Source organism: Pleurodeles waltl, chromosome 2_1, assembly GCF_031143425.1.
Source record: "Pleurodeles waltl isolate 20211129_DDA chromosome 2_1, aPleWal1.hap1.20221129, whole genome shotgun sequence".
Taxonomy (NCBI): Eukaryota; Metazoa; Chordata; class Amphibia; order Caudata; family Salamandridae; genus Pleurodeles; species Pleurodeles waltl.
The window spans coordinates 486,351,274-486,364,238 of NC_090438.1; the positions used below are offsets into that span (position 1 = coordinate 486,351,274).

Genomic DNA, 12,965 nt, shown 5'->3' on the forward strand with positions numbered 1-12,965 from the left:
TTGTCATAAGTAAATTTGTTAGTGCTATAGTTGTTCTTTAGAATACTCTAGGAGGCTTGAGAAGAACACAAGGGAATCAACTGACAGGCTGCTCCTGTAGGACGTGCATGTTTTACTGAAAATGTCAGATTTGATTCTCATATGGCTGAGAACGATAATGTGGATTTACAGAAAAATGCTCTAATATTAGCTTCAGGAGCACATTTCATAATCTCTATAGGATAATCATGAGAAAACAGTTTTCTCTCAAACATGATTGATAGAATCCCAGCAGAAGGCTTTTTGACATGTAAGATCTCCTAAGCAACCAATAATTTAAATTGCAACTAAAATCTGTTATCACCCTTTATACATTCTCCTTTTTGTGACCCTTACACCCTGCCATTCTCTACAATACATTCCAAAGCAGTCCTATCATGTATATTGGTCCTACACTGGCTGCCAGCACTTTCTGGATAAAGTGCTGACAGCCAATCAGATCCCACCATCAAATCTGTGCTTAGACTCAGCCCACTTGTACAAATGTATTTTTCCTTTAATATCTCAAAAGCTACTCAACAGATGTATACCAAATCACATAAAGGACGCTTTATGGATCAAAGGCTATCTTTCTGCAAAATTTGGTGCACTTTCATACAGCGGTGTGGGCTTCAGTTGTGTCTTAAATCTCGACAGACATTAATATCAGAAACATGCTTTTTTGACCCACTCTCTTTTTCTCGCCCCCTCTTGACAAATCACCCTGAAGCACAACAAGACCCTTGAGGACTCTGTGTTTTGAAAATGTAATTAAGATTCATCAAACGGCTCTAAATATATAGCCAACTCAAAAAACGAAAGAGAGAGAGATGTCAAATATATATACCTCACAGACAAACCACCATACTGATGGGCGTAGCCTAAGTGCAATGTATGTGGGAGACAAGCCATGACTCCTGCATTTCACTGTTCTTTCTTGTACCCAGTTCACCGTTTTTCCTGGGGAGATTGCACTTTCCATCCTGTCCCTAGTCTTTTTTATGTAGAGGATTGGAGAATTACCAACAGAATTCATGTCACCTCCTTACCAAACCAATTCTAGAATCATGACACCATAACACAAGAGACCAGCTTCCTTTTTTAAACGCTTGAAAGACTCTCACAACTGTTAAGCCTGATTGTTGATCGCTTCGGATTACACATCTAACCTCGGAGGCATCTCACACAGTCACAACACTGAAAAAAAGAGACCACTACCAAGTAAGCAGGGTGTTGGAGATTAAAACAAATGTGAAATTGGGTGCTATCAAAAACATTTGCAATAAATATATATTTAAAAAGTACCCTAATGTAAGCCATCTTTACTTCCATGGAAACGGCTCCTGTTTGAAAGGCAAGAGAGTGCTTATTTGGGACCGTTCTCAGAAAATGTGACTATCATCTGGGTATAATATGATCTTATTGGTAAATTAAAAATATATTCTTTCACTAAATTAACCTAAATCTTTCATGTTCGTGGAACACTGACTCAAGTTAATGAGTGTGCTTTTAAGTACAATGTGTGAAGAAATAGTTAGAAATACACACAGCCTTTTAGTAGAGAACCAGTGTGCCTAGAATATCTTCTAGTGATGGGACTCAACAGTTGTATTGCATGCACACGAGCCTCCACTGCATCTAGTTGCATCCATATGTAGAAGCACATTATTTGCACTGAGGGTATTCTTCCCCTAACCCCTCATGATGATATGAAATGAGGTTCCCATTGTAAAGAAAAAAGAGGCTTACAATTCCTGTACTCCTACAGGACATTGCATGTGAAGGAATAGCTGTCAATTTTCTAAAGGATGTTCATATGATCTACTGTGTTATTGTACACCAACTCAGATCACATGTAGTTCCTTTTTTATATTAAACATCAGTTCTATAACACACACAAAAAGCACAATATATATGTTCAGTCAATGTAATTTCTCTAACAGAACATAAATGTGAAATAGTTTTAAAAGCTGCATTTTGCTGTGGACCTTCTCTAAACAAATTCCTGTTTATGTTATCCTCACTGGCCCATTCACAGTCTGTTTTTCACACTGCTATACCTTAAGTGGTTGTATTTCTGTGGACAACTGTGGGATACATAAAGACAATTGGATACTTTGTATTCCTTTTCACTTTCTGTAACTTAAATCCTAATCGTGAAGCATCATTGGATTTCTTTATAACTTGTGCATGTTTATTTCTAGATCTTCCCTAAACACTTTCTGGCATTGTAGATTATTTAATAATGTAGAATGTGGGGCATTTAACGTAGAGGTGGTTTACCCCATACTTGTGTTTTATGGATGGCTCTAAGGTTGTATGTCACTATGCCCACCTCAGGAATCCATGCAGTACACTTTACTAAACTACAGGGTGTTGTCCACAGGGCCTGACACAAAGTGTTTTTAAAGTGGCATCTGTACACCTGTGAAACTCTTTAATTATAATTATGAGTCATCAGAAGTCCTTTAGAGTATTTGAATTACTCCATGTCCACAAACCCTTCAGGGCTTTGTCACAATAATTGTACAGTGACATCAGTGATGTCTTTTGAGATGTAATTTGAGATTTCATCAATGATGTACTTTTACATGTCAAGAGTGATGTAATATGTGAAGTTATAAGCACTGTAGTGTTTTTTTCAGCGAATATTCAGTGAATTTCTAGTTTTTTTTTTTTTTTAACATGAGTTAAAACCTTAGTAGTTTACTAAAATATCACTTTAACCTTTGTTTTTTTTCAGTTTATTTCTAATTTGTTTTTAATTTAAAGTAAGATCTTATTACCAAATATAATTATAATATCACTTTAATCTTTGTTTTTTTTCTCTGAATTTGTACGTTTTTATTTAGGTTAAAGTAAGATCTTATTACCAAATCTAACTATAGCATCACTTTAACCTTTGTTTAGTTCACTGAATTAGTAAGTTTTTTTTAGTTTAAAGTAAGATCTTATTACCATATCTAACTATAACATCACTTTAACCTTAGTTTTTTTTCTGTGAATTTCAAAGGTTTTAAAAAAAATGTAAAGTAAGGTCTTATTACCATATCTAAATATAACGTTACTTTACTCTTTTTTTCCCGGTATATTTCTGGGGGTTTTGATCATTTTAACCTAATTTCCCAACTGAGTATAGTTTTTTACAGTGTGTGGCATGGGGTACGTAGGAGGGACTGGCCTCGGGCCAAGCCCTGCACCAAATCCCCCAAAGACACGGCCAACCTGTAAAGTTGCAATATAATGGTACTCTAGATGTACTGAGAAAAAATACAATATTAAATATGTAAAGGCACAGATTTGCCATTTAGAGTCACATGAAATTTGCATTTGTGAACATGAGTGAAGAAGACAAACCTGTTCTCTCACCCTCTTTTCTTCATATCTGAGTCTTTCGTTGTTGGCTTTGCTCACCCGTTCACTCAATTTCTTCTGTTGTTGTGGACCACGGCCAAAGAAAACATAGTTCACAAAAGCATACTCAAGTAAAGCCAGGAACACGAAGACGAAGCAGCCCATAAGGTAGACGTCAATGGCTTTGACGTAAGGGATCTTCGGTAGAGTCTCCCGCAGATGAGTGTTAATTGTAGTCATGGTGAGTACCGTTGTAACCCCTAAAAAGACAATTGATGTCAAAATTCTGCAAATTCTGAGATGTTCAAAAGGTTACTGCACTTTGTGTGATAATATAATTTGATAGCCACCTCAGTGTGTGGCCGTCAACTTTAATAGCAGTCTACGGATAGTACTAAAAATCATATGCCACAAACATCAAATTTCTTGTCTTTCTGACAGATTTCTGAAGAACAGGTCAGTTGAGTGTATGGAACATAAGCAATCAGAATTTACTATTCTGGCAAGTGTATATCTTGGGACAGTTGTGCAGATGATATAAGGGACAACAGGTTCCCTAATGCTCATGCGTGTCGGCTCTACTTGCAAGCTGGAGGGTAAATAGCAAAAATGTTTAACTGCCTGAGGCAAGTCTCCACCCACATATTTGTGCAACCAACCCCAAATGACCACAATATCAGGATAGTGAGCTTTGCGATTACTATGATATTTAAAAATGTGCATGTTGGTAACTCTTGCAAATGCTAACATTAAGTGGCATGGAGAGCTCCAAAAGAGAAAGAGATAGTGAGTGTGTGATAAAAAGACTTCAAGAGATGCTTAATGAGCGTATCATCTATTGTCCTATATTGTAGTCAGCAAGTGTATCTTCTGTGGTCCTATGTTGTAGGTCTTTCTAAAGGTATTTAAATGCCTGTAGAGGAAGAGTATTAGTTGAACTCCCCTCTCACTTTTCAGCAAAGCATGTACCACAGAGTACAAAAGTTGTCCAGATCTCCCATCCTTTGCTCGCTCCATCTACTAAGGAGCTCATCACAACACCAGTAGGTTTGTCTTGGTCTGATTTCTGTACTAGAAAACCTAAGCTCATGGGTTAAATCTGTGCAATCTCAGAACACAAATTTACCTTAAAATGTCCAATTCATTTTAATGTCAGAATGTTTATACTAGAAACTTTTTCCAGCTTCCCTTTCAGTCCTTACAATTTAAATTGACACTGTTTAATGTACATCTCCTGCCTCATTAGTCATTTACAATTCAAGATGGAACTGTGAATTGCTGTACTTCTTATAATGCTTACCTGTCTACTAGATGTCCTTTCCATCTTAACCGTGCGGATGTGAATGCTTGGGTGCTTGTTTGTGAAGAACGATCTTCTGAACATTTAATCTGTTTATCTATCATCTCACTCCAAATAGACAGATCCTCCGCTGCATTTCCATCTGTTCTAACCTCCCAGAATCACCATTCTTTAGCTAAGGCCCATTCTGATACATGTTTTGCCCTTGTCAAGATGGTAGGTCCTTTAGGGGAGAGCCAATGTATTGTTATCTTTCTTTTTGCCAACAATAGTCAGAACTGAGAGAAAAATGTTCTTCAGTATTTAATAAATTAAGTTGGCCTAAGTAGGCTACAAATTTAATTTATTGGGGCTAGCCTGGTTGCATTAAAAAGAAGGCTTTTAAAGGATGAACTGTGCATCACGTTCATGATTTCGTTCATACAGTATTTTCTCCTTTACTTTATTAGACGAAATGTGTTTATGTGAAGATGTTTATTTCAGCTGTGACAGAGCATTAGCTCATTGCCTGCTGCTGGAGGAACACCATACAATGTTGAAACATTCAACAGTGATATCTTCTTGTAGAATGGTGGTTCATTCATATTTTAATGCAACTATTGTTTAGTAATGCAATGTTGTCTCCCCTGTGTATTTAGCTAAAAGTGCTGATTGGTTATTTAATTAGAGAGGGTTTTAGAGCAAGTTTGTTTTACGTAGTGTAGCTTCTAAATTACGAATCGTTTGTATATCAGCAATTTTAGGTGTACAGCCCACGGTGCCACTTCATGTCATAGATATAGCATGGATTTCAGTTGCTAAAATGTTATAAGGAGTGTTGTTTTTAGAATGTGAGCCAGTGTTCTTTCCCTTTCTCTTAGAGACAAAACCCATGTTAGACTGTCATTTGATCTTATATTTAAAGTCTTCAAAAGGTTTTTCTGTAGCTTCAAGGCAGACTCTAAGTCAGTCTTCTATTGAATCAATAGTTTCCATGATTCCCTCCTGCCTTTAAACTGAGTTGCCCTGTGACTATTTGTTCTATGATTTAATATGTGTCTTAGCTAGAACACATTTGGTTCTTGCTATTAATTTGAATAGGATTCAGCTTTCATTGTATTTGCTGATTCAGATCTATTTTCATTTTGATTATTTTGAACTGAATTGACTAACCAATGCATTTTGCCTTCTGTAATGATTTCTAATAATCCTTCATGGTTTGTGGTTGAATCTTGCCCAGTGTGGATTTACCACTGTGGATTTCCTGTGAGGTGTTTGCTAGGTGGGCTCTTTGCTTTTCCTTGTAATTTATGTCAAGGGCTCTCATCCATTGGGACTCACACAGGGCAACAATCCAGGTAATCAGGCCTTTTAATGGTAAAAAGCAATGCCCCATATACAACAATGCATATTTGATCGAGACGTATGGTAGAAATCATTTAGGGGCTGATTTAGAGTTTGACAGATGGGCTACATAGAATGTAATGGGATTATAATACTGTGGACAGGCTATCCATCACGTTTGTGATGGCGTAGCCACATCCGTAAAACTCTAAATCAGGCTCTTAGTCTTGAAGCAGATTTCTCATTCACCTGCGGATCAGGCTTAGCACAGTCTTCCTTCCACCACCAGAGTAAAAACTGCAGATTATCATTTATGCCTTCTTTACGAAATACGGCTGTTTTGCTCTGCATCCTTTTTAAAAGGATTAACTACCCCCTGCCTATAATATTCTTATCAGAAAATCTCCAGCACTCAGTCATAATCAGGGGTTCAGCAGTTTGCCATCCATTGTTTAGTATAACTTAGGCACCTAAACACTAACACTGATATTCAAGCAGTTGTTGCCTACATTTATCACACGTGACACCAGAGGGGATAAAATGCATTTTCTGAGAAGTATAAGCTGGAAGTATGAGGCTTCTCTAAACCTATCTAGGCCTTTTTCTGTCACCCGACCCACTGCATAAATTCTTCTGTATTGATTATTTAATAGTTTCTGCGGAAGGTTTGGTTGAAAATATGACCACATTATCTACTATTACTATATTGCACATCATTATCTCTTTTAAGCTACAATTGTACTGATTACATTATGTTCTCACTACATCTAGAAGGGAGTAATGCTTTGAGGTCAAATATAACTGCTAGAAGAAAGTTAATGAGCATCACCTCCTTCATTGAAGATCATCAAGGATTCTTCTAAAGTAGAGTTTCTGTATTTCATATGTAGCTGTGAATCCGTACAGTACCCCTAAAGGCACCAACACTCTGTAAGGTGAGGGGAGGCCACTGGTGCTTTAGGGCCCTTGAGATATTGGGTAGGCTTGCAGCTCTTGTCTCAGACTACAAAAGATCCAGGTAGGTATTGTTCTGTGATCTACAGTGTGCTCAAGGCAAACAACTTACCTAATGCCACCCTGGCAGCAGAAGCATCATAATTGATCCAAAATGAGACCCAAGACAGAATGGTGATGAGTATCGATGGCATATACGTCTGGAGGATGAAGTATCCTATGTTTCTCTTGATTCTGAAACTCAGTGATAGTCTTGGATAAGAGCCTGCCAACCAAAAGACATTAGAAAGTATTAGTTGATTGTAGTGTCAAATAAGCCAATAAGTGACACTACGTTTATGATGGAAATGGTAGTAGGAAGCTTTTCACACTGATAAGAGTAACACTAAACAAAGTCATGCTATTGTCATGTCTCTATCAATACTTGAAAGCCTGTGTTCCTCTGGATCATCAAATAGAGATCAACTCTACTGAAATAATTATAGAGATGTGTTCTATTGTGATGATCCCTCAGCATTAATGCATAAAAGTTTAGTTTCAATGAAATAGTTAATATGCTATATGTTTAGTTCTCGATGCAACATAAGAAATCACATCACAGGTGCTGCACAGTAGCTGGAGCATAGGATTCCCTACCTCGCACAATACAACATTCAACTCTTTTACCAAGAAGGGTCACACAATAATTTCCCCACAATATACTTTTAAAGTGAGTAACAACAACCCAGACTTTACATATTTTGAACCCTTTGGTTATAATACATCAAAAGACTATAGACTTATGACACTAGATGCTCTAGAGTCTCCTTTCGCAAAGAGTATGCCTTCAAACATTCTCTTTAACTAAAACCAAAAAGTATTAGCACATTAAGCTTATTGGTTACCAGATTGTTTATTGTGGTTTGTGAAAAATGATAGTGCTTTACCATGTGATTTTGGAACAATTAATTGAAAAATGGTTATGTTTCATTAGCTTGTGGTCTACCCCTAGCTGTGTGAAGTGGAACTTCTTTTTTAAAGAAGCATGTTAAGTACCATACTATGATGCAATGTATACAATGCACAGAGAAAAGATGTATGTGGTGGCAGTGAGAAAGTGGGTTCTGACCTGTAAAATGACAATTTTTTCCAGAGTTTAGAACTTTGCTAGCAGTATATCTCCCTAATGGAGACTCACTTACTGTAAGCTTCTGTCTAAAATCTTTATAAGCTGTAACTGCCAGTGCCCATCTTTTAAAATAAATATTGCTAACTGACAGTGTTGGCCTGTTAAAATACCAATAATGCCTGCCTTTAAAAATAATGTCCTCTGCTGTGCATCTGGATTAAGAACCTTTAAGAAGGTGATGTGTGAATTCTTTTACACGCATGTTCAGAATATGTGAGAAAGACTGCTGTCTGACTTAGTCTGGAAACTGCACACAGGTAGCAAGATGGGAGATGTGACCCAGAATAAATTGTTTATGGGCTGCTAGGCTGTGTAATACAATTAGGAATGCAAAACAAACTGTTTCTCATTGTTTTCCTTTGCTGTATTATAAAATCAGTAATGTTTAAATTGATTTTACACTTCGCTTAAATTATGCTTAAATCAAACCATTTGATTGGAATGAGATATAAAGACAATTGATGTGTTTTTAAACAATTATTGGGTCCCAAATGCATATTCAAAGTGTTCTCAATGTATTCTGTTTTTGTACTTTAAGACTGGATATATTTCCTTGAGCCTGTCTTAATTGAACTCAAGGCTTTGAGCTACCATCCAGGGCCTAGTTAAATACTCTGCTTGCATTTACCCTGAACAATACATCCATCCTCACGTATTAGCCTTATCCTTGGAGAGGAAGGGGAGGAGAAAAGTCCCCATAAGTTAATTAGCTGCTTCTCTCTGACAAGTTCAGGCAAGGTCCCCACAAAAGGGACCACAATAGGGCAGGCAGACCTCTGCCACCACATTGAGGTTTGTTTGAAGTCTTTGATGGAAAATACACAGATCTGTTTGGGAGAAGTCTGGCTCAGAGGAGAGACATTTTCTAAAATTGCCTGAAGCTGCCATGTTCAAGCATTTTGTAAGTGGGTGTACAGCCAGTGACTTCTTCCAGGAAATGTCAGTCAAAGGTGGAGAGCTTATATGGCTTCTCTGGATTAGGTAGTGACTGCCACTTTCTATAAATATCTACCTCTATTTTAAAATACCAGGGAAGGACAGTTGAAAAGCAGAGGAAAAGAAGGATGATGGATACACTTTCTGTATGAGCCACTTTCTGGAATTAATGGAACTCCTGAGTTTGTACTTCTTGGACTTTTTTTGGACTGTGTCTTCAGAGCTAGTGCTACTAGCTACCCACCTCCCTTTATTAGCATTGATAGGGATGACCTGCGGGGGATTTCTATGGGCTATTCTTAGCTGTTGATGGTCTTTACGTGGCTACCACAGGCTCCAGTTGGACACATAGGAATCCCGCAAGTGGATGAAAGCCAGCGTACTTGTGGAATGAAGATAGGGAGAGTGGTCTGCACTAGGTCTGTTGGGTGCTGCAGCAGGAATAGTCCAGGTCAGGATACTACCAAACGTTAGGTCAGAAGAGCACATATAAAATTCTGTTAAGCCCACTGATGATTGAAGGAGCAAGCAGCAGTGACTAAGAATGTAAAAGATGCCTGTAATAATCAAGAAAATGGCATCAAATATTTGGGGGCTAGGTGGCTATGACACACTTATGCTAACTGGAGAACACCATTAAGAGCAAAACAAGACCATTAACTAAAGCAGTGCCTGGTGTACTGCACATTAGAGAAATCCAGTGTGTAATCTACTTAAACCTCCTCAGCAGCCATTGTGCTGGCACCCCCTGCCTTTCCCAAATATAACATGCAAGAACATTAGCACCACTACCCTATTCTAAAACTAATCACTTTTTAGTGTTGAAACAGTGATCCTAATCTCCCTGATTATCCCCTGGTCACTGGCCATGTGAGTACTACTGCACTTGGTTTCCTGATCATTGCATCAGTATCTGGGAGGAGCAATAGCAGCAAATATACCAGCTCACCCCACTGGCAATTCAAGAGCAAGTGCCTGACTAGGTGGTAGGGGCTAATGAAGAAAGCTATGAAAGCATTGTTCAAAAGCAACCATGTGTATTTCCTGGGATGTGCATGGATGGACCAAGAAGCAAGAAGTGTCACACACAGTTGTAGACATACTGGTGGATGCCAGAAACAATTCTAGAAAGAAAAAAAAATCTTGAGAGGCGCAACCACATTAAAGGTTTTAGAAACCCAAGCCTTTTTGTTAGAGAAACCTCGCATAAGACCGCGGGGCTGGTGAAAAATGTTCATATTTTGCCAGGTGGTGCTCTAAAAGGTTAGAGGAACACCAGGAGTATCAAAGTGCTTATGGGACATACCAGAACTGCGCAGGTCCCCACAAGTACTCCCCAACATGTATTCAAGAACTGCAAAACCCGAGGGCACGGCGTCACTGAACACAACAGACATTTTTGTGTTTTCCGAGCAGTTCAATGACTCACACTTTTTGTTGTATTTAAGAGGTGCATGGACCCACTGAGTTTCTGGCTCTTCTGTGGTTGCTAGTTAACATGCTTTAATGATAGACATATACCGTTCACTGAAGTGTTCACTATTCTGTATTGTTTGCTGTAGAAATTATACTTAAGCTCATAGGTATAGCTCGTTTTAGAATAAAAATAATGACATTTTCATATCTTATTGTTGAATGTATGATGACACCTTGTGAGAAAGTCAGTATCCCTGACAATTCATAACTGCATATCCTGATTTGTGTAATTATTTAGAGGTATTGCGATTTTAGGTATTAGGCATGCAAGTCTCAGACCTATGTGCTCTAGTCTGCATTTAGATTGGTATGTAGTGACTGTGACCTGTGCTTACCGTGTAGCTCTTGCATACTGCAACTGCATTTGGAGGGTGTTCCCAATATTTGTGCCACCTGCCATCTTGTATATATTTGAAGCGTTGTGCACAATGATTAGATTTGAGTGTATGAAAGTGCTTTTCCTTTCCAAAGTAAAATCACTGTTCAGACATGTATTGAGTGTTATAGCTTCTGGGTCTCTAGCCCACAGCATGTCATCATCATACAGGGGCGGCTCCTCTGCTATGGTGGAGGAGTGTTGCCCCCGCCAGCAGCAGAAGCTGCAAATCTTTTATAGTAAAAACATAATAACCTCCATTCATTATGTTTTTATTATAAAAGGGGTGGGGCCACAGGCGTGACAAGGACAGAGAGGAAGTGCCGAGCACTCCTCCTCAGTGTGCATGTATGTTTGGCCAGCCGTCTCGGGCCGGCCGGACACACATGCGCACTAGGCTTTCTCCAACCTGGCACTGCGTTGCCGGGTTGGAGAGAGCAGGCAGATTCTCCCACTCTACCTCGGAGCACCCTGGCTGGGTGCTCCGTCCAATTCTACTGCTGCTTTCATGTTACTGGCAGCATGAAAGCAGCAGTAAGACTGGACGCAGGGCAGGCTGTGAGCCTCTGCCTGCAATGCAAGATGGAGCAGAGTGGATGAGAGTGGCGCAGCACGGGAAAAAGGTACTTTTAAAAAAAAATATTGTCATTGTTTTTGGGTACCCCACCCCCCCGCCACTTGCCGCGCCGCCCCTTTTCCCACCTGCGAGCCGTGCCTGCCATCATACCTTAGACTTCCTTACTTCTCTACCGTAACAGTCAGATGCTAAAAGGGGTGCTTGGTTCCCAGTTTGTGGGTGCACAATATAGGGGTCAAAGGACAACAGAAGCAAAAGACCACCGTTGTTATCTTTGGCGCCCAATAACATCTGATTGCCCTGAAACCTTCAAATCCGGATTTCTTACAGAGACACACCATATTCAACTTAAACCTGCATCTTTCCCCAGCAGCCCTAACTTTTCAAGGAGCAAAGAGTTGACCATTTTCATTACAGACTATTATAACTCAAAGCTGCAGGGACTGGCATATTCTGGAATTCTAGAGACCGAGACATGGAATAGGGTGTAACAAAACATTTCCATTCACTCATTTATGCCATCAAAAGTCAGTAACTACAGTCTCAGTAAATTGATTATTTTTAGAAGTACAGTGAAACATCCTCGTGATCCGAAAGCTCTATGTGCACTTACTGTACCCCTCGTCCTCACTGAGCTTGTAATGTAGTGGTCCCGCTCAATTAAACAATATGGAATAAACCTGTTCACTAAGAAATACAGTTCTGCATTCTCAATAAGGCTAGGATCACTCAATCGGCTCTTGCCAAGAGCTGCAACCTTTTCTACAATTTTTTTTAAAAGTTTTATTAGTTTTGGTTGTCAAGAGGTGTTAAATTTGAGAGCACTCAGCAACGAAGAAAACTGGGTTGATAGAGTGAAACGTGTACTATAATACTTCAACATAGCTGAGCTCTCAGTGCGTGCACTGCTTCTTTGGCCCAACGTAAAATGTCCAAGCACAAACCAATTTGAACATTAACTGGTTTGCAAATTGCAATTGGCAGTGCTATTATGTACTATAAGGTTGCAATGCAAATTGTCTATTCGCAGGAGTTGCAAAATTACATGCTTAATAAATATGAATTTAGCTGGTTGAAATTTATATTCCCTTTTGATTGACTCCCAATTAAGGGATAGAGGCCTGCAACGGACAACAGCCATTCTGGTTAAAGGCACAGGAACTGCTTTTAAAAAATTGTTTCCCATTTAGGAATATTTGGGGGGCTCAGTGACCCAATACCGCTGACAGGATTACCTAAGGGTAAGTGTCCAGAGGGGATGCTTTCTTCCCTTTTGTGAACTATTACCACTCTATCAGGTGGGGCTGAAACTGATCAATATTTAGGGGCATATTTATACTTTTTGGTGCAAAGCTGCACTAATGCAGTTTTGCACCAAAACGTTTAGCACCGGGTTGAGCCATTCCTGAGCGCTAGCTGGGCACCACATTTATGGAATGACACAAGGTGATGCAAAGGGTAGGCTAGCGTAAAAAAAAAAAAA

At 39.1% G+C, this 12,965-nt stretch overlaps 1 protein-coding gene across 2 annotated transcripts in view; it reads right to left on the reverse strand.

The window, feature by feature from the left end:
* Positions 1–12,965, reverse strand: part of LOC138265741 (gamma-aminobutyric acid receptor subunit beta-4) — a 603,058-nt gene that overhangs the window by 44,644 nt on the left and 545,449 nt on the right. Inside the window, exons 7-8 of one of the 2 annotated variants that reach the window (XM_069213752.1) lie at positions 7,062–7,214; positions 3,388–3,632 (exon numbers count right to left, since the gene is read on the reverse strand). In XM_069213752.1, the coding sequence (XP_069069853.1) occupies positions 3,388–3,632; positions 7,062–7,214 (398 nt within the window). Of the gene's footprint in view, positions 1–3,375; positions 3,633–7,061; positions 7,215–12,965 lie in introns of both variants that reach the window. The other variant, XM_069213744.1, reaches the window with a different exon arrangement.